General features: G+C 26.6%; 1 protein-coding gene across 2 annotated transcripts; it reads right to left on the bottom strand.

The window, feature by feature from the left end:
• Nucleotides 1–85: 85 nt before the first annotated feature.
• LOC107451787 (BAG family molecular chaperone regulator 2) lies at nt 86–9610 on the bottom strand. Of its 2 annotated transcripts, none has more exons than XM_016067995.3 (3): nt 9343–9610; nt 8511–8705; nt 86–5208 (listed from the first exon to the last, which is right to left on the bottom strand). In XM_016067995.3, exons 2-3 carry the CDS (start codon nt 8668–8670, stop codon nt 4859–4861), a joined length of 510 nt encoding a protein of 169 aa, XP_015923481.1. In that variant the 5' UTR covers nt 8671–8705; nt 9343–9610; the 3' UTR covers nt 86–4858. The 2 variants fall into 2 exon arrangements, with proteins under 2 accessions (XP_015923481.1, XP_015923480.1); XM_016067994.3 differs by having other exon boundaries at nt 9350–9571.
• Nucleotides 9611–10122: the final 512 nt, after the last annotated feature.

Raw genomic sequence — 10122 nt, 5'->3', positions numbered from 1 at the left:
AGCAACTTGAAAAAAATCAATTTAATAAAGAAAAGCATAATTCAGTTTTTAAAATTTGTAATCTAAGTTGAAATAAAAATCAGAATACAATAACAATTGTAACTTTTATTATAACTTCATAACAGTGAATGATCATTTTCAAATTTTATTACAAACAGCGCGTAAAAGTAATTTCATCTTAATAGGAAACAGGATTCCCATGGGTCTAGAAAACTTTGGTTTTGGCACTAAATATAGGAAAATAGCACTTAAATTCATATGGTATAATCATTCCTACAATTGAATTGTCAGTGCTAATAATCAATTACAGAGATTGAAGTTGATTATTTCAAATACCTAGTACATTATTCTTTGTAAAAATTCCAAATTTAAACAGAATCATTACCCAATATCTTCATTTAATGATATTTTGTCCCACATTAAGTCTAATGTATCAAATTAATAAACTACCGTTTTTCTGATGATAAATTGCAGTTATATATATAATGTAATAAAATAGAGTCTGGAATTATGTTGAAATTTACCAGAAATTCTTGGAAAAATTTATTTGGGAACCCTGGGGAGAGTAGATATAAAAATTCATTTTTCTATGTTTACAATAATTTATTTTAAATAACATAATTTTTTAAAATTATTCATTAGAATTTAATAAAATTGTTCATGTTAACACAAGTACATCTTTGTGTATATAGTGTCTTTCAAAAAAATTCTTTTATTGAATAACTCTTATAAGAATATAATTTTTCAAATATTCACCATTTTCTCTGTGATAAAACTCTTGCTATAATCATAATTTTACAATAATTTGATTGGTAACAAAAATAAAAATTAGATTTTATACTAATTGATATTTTTAAGAAGAAAAAAAAACAATACAGCAACTATTGATTAATGATAACAGATATTAATATAATACATTAAAATTTTTAACACATACATCTTTCAACATTAAATTTTATGACTAATTACAACCAAAAACAATTTATTTTAGAAATGCAAAGCGAATAAAAAGGAATGAAAACTCCAACTTATGCTTTTAGTTCACATTGATCCTTAAAATAAGAAGACATACAAAGCATAATAGATTTACAATTTAGATAGAATAAAATATCAAAAATTTACTTAGAATACAAGGCATGATAATATACAGACATAGAAAAAAATTACTAATTTAAGCTCTTATTTAAAATTTCATACTTGGATGAAACTATTTCTAATTTTATTATTTTTTGTACATATTTTATCTCATATATAAATTGGTAAATAATTAGCTGTGAGGTCTGCAGCCATTGAATTAAAATAAATTTTAGTTCATTTAGTAAAAATATAGAAAATTTTTTATTTAGTCGACTACAATAAAACACACAAATTTAGTTATTTTCAAACTAAACATAACAAACATAGTTGGAGAATTAAAAAAGAATATTTTTATATAACTATTTTTCCATAGAAAAATATTAAAAACTTGATATCGCTATACTTTATTAAAGAAAAAATTTTTTAAGGGGTCTTGAGGGTTTTTAATAAAATTTTCAATTTTTTGAAAAATTTTAGAATTTTGATATTTTTTTAATTCAGAGCAATTAAAGTTAACCACGTGACACCAAATATATGATAATTTTCAAAATACTAGCATAAATATTAAAACCCACACACTGAAAGCAGAAAATAACACACACATTTTCTAAACAGGAATCTTCAGCAAACTGGCAATTTGCTTGAAAGTTTTGTCTATAAATTTTTCTCAATTCATGTTTTTTTCACCTGGCGCACAAGATATCCTGACATCTTATAAAGTTATAAGTTATCTTATAAAGTTAAAACTTGTTAATTGATTGGCTGTATTGTATGATGTTTTAATTCATACTAGCTCTTCAGTATTAGTAAATAGTTTTTAAATTTTTTTTTTAAATTAAAAAAAAACTTTTTTTTTGAGCTTGAATGGTTTTAAAAAAAAACATAATTTACTGCACATTAAAACATATTTCAAGTTATTAACATGATTTTTATGATTTATATCCTGCAGGCAAAACACTATAGTATCACTCCCTCTTTTTTTTCCCTTCAAATTTTACTTCTAAAAAAATTAAATTATTAAGTTCTTTGCAGTAATTTACAGAGTTGTTTGAATTTAAATGATATTTGTGTTAATGTTAAACTTGTGTAAAAATTTAGATAATATATAAAAAGCAAAAAAAAAAAAAAAAAATTGTTCAAAGATGCTTTCTTAATGAAATCAATACCACCTAGACCCCTTAAGTTTTTTTTTAGTTGTAAATATATTAAAGGATTTTAAAATTTAGATACAATTAAATAAATCTTATTTAAAATTGTCAGGTAATAAATTCTCCAATGTTTCACTTTTTATGATTTTCTTTATTAATAAGAACAATCAAGTAGTTGAGATCGAAGTATTGTGCTTTTTGAGAGACTAATTATTAACCTTCATAATTTTTAAAATTTTATTTAAATTTTAATAACACATAACTAAATGATGATAATTTACTTTAAATACGATAAAGCTTAATTATAAAATTTAAAACATAACAATACAAAAAATATTGCAATAATGTCTTGTAATTATAATAATAAAGAACAACAATAATACTTATAAAAAAATTATGCATCTAGATAATAATTGACAATGCATATTGATACAATAATAATAAGAAAGAAACTAATGAGCATTCGGTTTAAAATATAACCCAAGTGCTGGATTGTTAAGATTTTAAATAAGTATGAAAAATAAATATTGGGTGCTCCTTTGATATGTATTTTTAGAATCCCTGATAAAATGAAATCACATATTAATATTTACGTGAAGTAATATTAAGAAAACAAAAAACTAGCAAAATCTAATAAATCATTACTGAGGAAGGTAGAACTAAAACCATCAAAACATGTTAAGTTGCTAGAAGAAACAAGGGTAGTTATAAAAATGATTTGTAAAATAATTTCCAAGATAATCAAGCTGATTTTGGAAGTTTTTTACACAGCCTTCTTCACTTGTGGTCCAATAGTGTTTTAGTTTTCTTCCATTTAAGCATAAGTTTTTAACCTTTTAATAAGTAAATTTTAGGTCTTCATTTTTGAAAAGGAATTTAAAAATAAATGTTAAGGGTGTGATTACAAATCATCTTTAATTATTATTTGATAAGTCTGTAGGCATACAACACGTATCTAAAATAACAGCAAAAATATTATTTTGAAATTAAATGTGTACTTACAATCATTTACTTCATACATGATAAAAATGGAACTATTTAAGCAAAATTCAATTAACAGGCATGTTTTAGCTTCATAAGATTAACAGACTTATTTTAGTTTTCTTAGCTTAATTGTTGTATTTAAAAAATAAAAAAAAGGAAGTTTTTTTTCGAAAAACTTTACTCTATAAGTGGAGATAATTGGAAAATGTATAACTCAATATATATGATTGAAAAAGTAAAGTAGGTTATTAGTTCTCCCATTATTTTAATTCCATTTAAAATTTTTATTAAGTAGTAATTTATTTTATCACTATGATTAACAACCAATCTGTTTGGCTCTTTATTGAACAAAGATTTATAATAATTATTTTTTCGTCAATAATTTAAAATTATGCATGAAAATGTTTCTATATTTAACACATGAATTGACTCTAAACTCTAGTTAGTACAGTAAAAATTAAGTTTTACCCGAATGTTAAAAAAATTAATCAGTGAAAATTGTTAACTGCCCTCCTCTTAATAAGTAAGTTCTCTAAACAGCATGACCTCACACAACAGATTTTAATGCAAGATTAGGGAAAAAAAGAGAAGCTGAAATATTGCTTTTTAGACAAAAATAGGTATTGATTCAGATGTATTTTTTTTATGATGAATTTATTGAATGTGACAAAACTCGGGACTATAGGTCTAATAGTTTAGAAATTATAATGGTATTATGTACAATCAGAACAATGTTCGACTTTTACCTATTAACCAGATATAGCTATCTAGATAATTGTTTTGTATGTATTTTTTCACCAAAGTTATCTCAAGTAATTAAATTTGGAGGGGGGTGAAAATAAAGAAGTAAAAAAAAATAAATAATGTTTCTTCTAGCTAAATATCAGTTTTTAACTTAGCTAAATTTAAGCAAATGATTTTTTGTTAAAATTTACCTGAAATATTAAGGAGAATGGGAAATTTTTAATTATTGAGAAAAGCATATATCTACATTCTCACTTATCAATGAAGCTTATGTTTTTTACTCATCAATGAAGCTTATGTTTATGTTTTTACATGTTTAAATAAAATAGAGCAAAAATCAATAAAGCAAATAGCTAAGACATTTATCTGGGTGAACACAAACGCTAAAAAAAAAATCCTGGTGTTCATGATTGATTTTATCGAATTTCCCTGATTTTTTAACTGATTGCATACATTTTACTATGCATTTTATATATATTAAAAAAAATATTATAAAACTGATATTTTTTATTGCTATTTCCAATTGAAAATAAACTAAATGAAGTTGTAGATTTTTTTATTATTACAAGACCAATTAATTTGGAAAAAATATAGGACTTTTTGTTAAATTTATTCATTTAACCTGATTTTTTAAATTGGTAATTTTTTAAATTGGTAAAACTATGCAATTTTTCCTTGTTCTATAGCCCTTTGTATGTTTTTTTAATTCAACTTTTTACAACTTATTAAGATGTCACAAAATTGTGGAGCCTTATCCTTCATCAGGCTGTTTCCAGAATCTTTCACTTTTTTTAAGAGGAGAGTGTTTAAAAAAAATTACAACTGGGTAGCACCTTTTCTTTTGATGTTATGACGATTTTTGAGCTATCTTTACTGTACTAAATTTTCTTTTTAGAAAACCGAAACTAATCAACATCCATGAGGATACTGCAATTGTACGCATTGTCCATAATAGATTGAAGTCTTCTTCTCACTCGTTTCTGGTCGTCACCAGCACAATCTAAAACAAGTTTCTGAAACTTATAGTCAATGGCTCCAATAGATTCTGAAAAACAGGCATTGTAATAAAGCTCAACCACTTTTTTACTACTTGTTTTGTCCACCCTTATGGAGACTAACAAATCATCTACCATCTTATTTACTTTTGTCAAAGCTTTTTTCTGAACCTCAGTTCGTTGAGTTATAACATTTACCTCTACGGTAAGGATACGATTCATCAACCTGTGAGCAGTAGCTTCAATTTCCTCCCTTTCATCTGTTACAAAATTTAAAACTTTTTAATCAGTATAAAATTAAAAGTATTTTCAAATAAAAAATATAGTACAGTAATAAAAAATAGAACCTTTGTAACCTAATGACCAAATTTTCACGTACTAAGATGTAATTTTGAAGGTTTAAAAGAATAACACTAAATATGCTTAGTAATTTGTGCAAAAAGCATTTCAAGTTATAAATTATTCATTATTCGATACAAGAAAAGTTCTTGCATTGAATAAACTCGCTTTTTAATGGATTTGGTTACATGATCTTTAAAATGTGAAGAGGGGAAAGCCGCAACCTGGGAATTTTTTTAAATTTCATTTCAAATTTTTAAATTTAAATGACATTTAATTTTTTAATTTAATTAGAGAAAGTAACCAGCCAAATAGTTAGTTACCAAGCAATAAAATTAAAAAAATACTTCATGTTTTCAAAATTTGCATTTCATTTTTAATTGACTTTAAATTTATTAAACTTTGGCTTTTGTCATTTAAAATTACATAGCTTAAAACAACTTTAAATTTTGACTACATAAGAATTCAAATGTTTTTTTACTATTAATTGTAATTAAAAATAATAATATAAATAAATTTGAAAATTATTTCTTAGGTAAAAATAATTTTAAGGGATAAATATTTAGTTACATCAAAAAATTAATTCCAACAAACAAAAGCATTAATAGCTGCTAATTTTTACGTAAAGTTTTATTTTTAGAATGATAACAAAATCTAATCATTAATACTTTAAACTTTGTTTAATGAATTTGATTCAAAGTGATTTTGACCTCCACTACACATTAATAATTTAAATATAGATATAAAAATTCTAATAATGTTCCTTAAAAATATTAAGGTTTCATACAGCTATAAATCTTGCTTATTGTAAAATGAACTGTTATATCAATAGCAATTTAAAAATCTGAAACCAGAAAATGTAAAAAATGGCAGCTACTATAATATTTTCAAAAATTGACGTAAAGGTTATAAATTATTTCCTCATTTGAAGTAGCGCTCGAACTTTGAAGGGTACTTAGTCAGCATTTTTCTTGTAATATAAAACAATTTCTGTTATTCTGTTAACAACGTAGAAACATATATGAGAATAAACATTCACTTACACAATTTTCATTCTATTAAATATTTATCGTTAATGTCTTCTACAAATCATGATCCATGAAAGCTTTCTCAAAATTTTTTGTTTTACATCCCTACAATATTTATCTTTCCTTAGACAGTGTTTTCACTACAGCGCGAGAATCTCGCATATTTTTTTCTTTTCTCGCATTAAAAAATTATTACCGCGAAAAATTCACGCATTCTATAAATCAATTTCAAAATTCGCAAATTTCTCGCATTTTGGAAAAAGCTTAGAATTACGCCATTTAGAATAAAATCCGTTACACTTTTCTTCCTGGATCTTTCATTATTTTCAATATCTGCCCCACTATCTAGCTTCCCTATTTACCAGTATTGTTCATAACCTTTTCGAACAACAGAACACAACCACAGAACCCCTTTCAGAACACATTTCTCGGCAACCACGTGTTTACTGTAGGTTAGGTTTCTCCATGTAAGATGTTCAAATTTTTTATGTGCTAATGTAAGATGGACAAATAACTTGTAAAGGCAAAATCCTCTATGATGATGCCCCAAAAATATTTAATGCTTTAAAAAATAGAAGACGTTAAAAATGTATTATAATTAAAGAAATGATTTTCTTTCCAAGAGTTTTTGTGTTTTTTTAGCTTTTAGAAATCTCACTTAAGTTTTTGAAATCTCACCCTGTTTTTGAGAAAGGGTGAGAAATTCTCACCCATTTTTTTTCTATGATGAAAACACTGTTAGATGTTCCAAGTTTAGCTAACAACAATGCTTAATCTAAGTCTAGTTTTAAACAAAAACTCACTACATTCTTGTTTAAATTCCATATTTATCGTTGTAATATGAATAAAATATTTACAGACACTGCAAAGTTGAAAATCCGGACGCCTGTTTACCGGAAAAGTATTTTTTTCCAGATACTTAATTAACTATCAAAACTCTTTATTGTTTTCATTTTCAAAAAATAAATAAATAAATAAAATAAGAATGAGTGCACAATGTGTTAAAAAAATTTTTTTTTTAATTTATTTTTTTTGCTGATTCTTTTATAGCTAAACACTTATCTAGCCTTAATAGCCACATTAATAGTTATTAAAAGAGACAAGAAGAGTCAAAGGAAACAAACTTTGGGAGGAAACTGAATATTAATGAAGCTGAATAACAATAGTATTTACAAAGCAGCAGAGAATATTTGTTTATTTTAATTTAATTACCGGAAAAGTATTTTTTCCAGATACTTAATTAACCATCAAAACTCTTTATTGTTTTAATTTTCAATAAATAAATAAATAAATAAATAAAATAAAAATGAGTGCACAATGTGCTAAAAAAGATTTTTTTTTTAATTAATTTTTTTGCTGATTCTTTTATAGCTAAACACTTATCTAGCCTTAATAGCCACATTAATAGTTATTAAAAAAGACAAGAAGAGTCAAAGGAAACAAACTTTGGGAGGAAACTGAATATTAATGAAGCTGAATAACAATAGTATTTACAAAGCAGCAGAGAATATTTGTTTATTTTAATTTATAGACGTTTTCATTAAAAAATCTATTCTAATTCTGTTTAATATTGTTTTATCAAGGTTATTTTTAACTGATTATCTGTGCTGCAAATGTTTAACACTATAAATATTAAAAAAGAAAGAAAGGAAGAAAAAAAACTTATATTTATTAATGAGAGAGACAGAATGTTTTGATGCTTGTTTCCCTTGAAGACTTATTATCTCGAAAAATCTATTTTCCAGACTTTTCGAATACCCCATGATTCAGAATATGCAACCTTCCTCTGTATATAAATATATATAATTTTTTGTGTGCATGTTTTAAATTTATTCTACTTGTTTAAGTTAATTCTACTTTGCTTGTTTCAAATTTATTTCTAGATACTACAACTGTACAGTTTCACTTGGCACACTTCCCAATTTTGGTGGAATGAACAAGTACCAATGCAGGAAAGATTTTAATATTAGTACCTTGCAGAAAATTTGAAGGAAATCTAAGGCAAATTTCTATGAGGAACTATTTTTCTAAATAAAAATTTCCAAGTACAGCACTTAGGCAGTTTAGTTGACACAAACAGGTACTGATTTGAAAATATCCCCATAATAAATGGATACATTTTATTTCTATAATGCATTATTGTATATTTGAATATTAAAATTAAAGATTATCACAAATAATAGTTAAAAACATACTTTCTGTAAACCTTTTCAAACCAGGACTAACTTTAAGGCGACCTAAATTTCTTATCAATATTTCTCTTTCACTTTCAATAGATGCAGCTTTTTCTCTCAAAGTTTCAACCTGAAGTTCCATGTCGTCTAACAGTTCAACATACAAATTATGAGCAGACATCTTTGGATGTTAGAAGAAAAAAAATATAGATGTTTCTGTGGAGAGATTTTCAGAAAAAATATTAGAAATATGTATATATATGTATATATTAATACTATCTGTGGTGGTGTTGAAGAGGGAAAATTTTTGTATCAATATCTACGCCAAAACAACATAGAAGTTTTACGAAGAAACTAAATAATTAAAAAAATCACATAAGAGGACCAAATCAAAAGGTATAACAACTTGTAGCCATACAGGGGCAAATCTCTAATTTTTTTGTCATTGCAAGTTTATAATACCTTTGACATAATGGCAATAACAGTTGATACGACAGATAATGCTACAAAAATATCAAAAAGATTTCCATATTGTGATCTGTGTTGGAATAATTGCAAAGTCTTGGCAATTTCTGGACAGTGGCCTATAAGAAACCAAAGAAAACACCACAGTAGGGGCTTAAGGTGTGCAATTTTTAGGCCTCCTCTGTGCAAACCTCTACATTTTATTTTATTTTTAAATTGCAAGCTAAAAATCCATTTGGCACCTTGGCGATAGTAGTTGTCTTGACAGATCACCATACGGAAATATGCCTTATATAGGGCACAACATGATTCCTTTTTTATTGTTAACTAATAAACATCAGGGAATTATTTAAGGAAGAAAAAATAAAACTTATGAAACAATATTTACTTCGTACAGTGTAATAAATGAAAATGATCAGTTGAACATAACACAGGTAACATCAGTCGAACATATTGGTGTTGCTTCTTTCTGATGCTAAGTTTAGAAGATACCGAGAAAGTTATAATCAGGAAATAACAGTTTAGTTTCACTTCTGTTTTACATTGTTTTGTAGTGTTTTTTCCCAAATGAGAAAAAATCCATTTTACGCTTTAACCTAAATCTCACTCAAACAAAAATGAAGCGTTGCTTAAGCTGCCACCAACTAATAATTTAAAAGATGGATCTTAGTTGCGGATTTTGGCATCGTTGTCGCATGATTCACGCATGCGCATTTTACGCTTGGATGCATTCTCAATTGAAATTTACACAATGTCTCCGTCCCGCAGTGGACTGATCGTTATGACACGGTTCCCAGCAGATCACCGAAGTCAAGCATCACTGGCTGCGGTCAGTGTGCGGGTGGGTGACCACTTGGATCAGTCTGCGTAGGGACCGAGGGTGTGCGGTATTGGTCCTCGTTAAACTGTGCTACCGTAAAGTGCTCGACTTCGCGCGCAGGTCGTCGGGCTACCGAAGCGGGGGTGCCATCCCCTCCGCAGAGGATCAAAATTGTGATGGCATGTCTTCGGATCATCCTCCGGGATGTTTCCCAGACCGTCGCCAATAGCCCATTGTGCAGCTCTAGTGCGACGTAAATTAACAACAACTACACAATGTCTCCGATTTTTTTCATTTTAGTTACACAAGGTGTTAAATTTCATTCAACTCATTGATCTTAACAAAGGG

Source organism: Parasteatoda tepidariorum, chromosome 6 (genome assembly GCF_043381705.1).
Source record: "Parasteatoda tepidariorum isolate YZ-2023 chromosome 6, CAS_Ptep_4.0, whole genome shotgun sequence".
NCBI lineage: Eukaryota > Metazoa > Arthropoda > Arachnida > Araneae > Theridiidae > Parasteatoda > Parasteatoda tepidariorum.
Note: the sequence above shows the minus strand (reverse complement) of the source record. Positions and strands in the feature narration are given on the sequence as shown.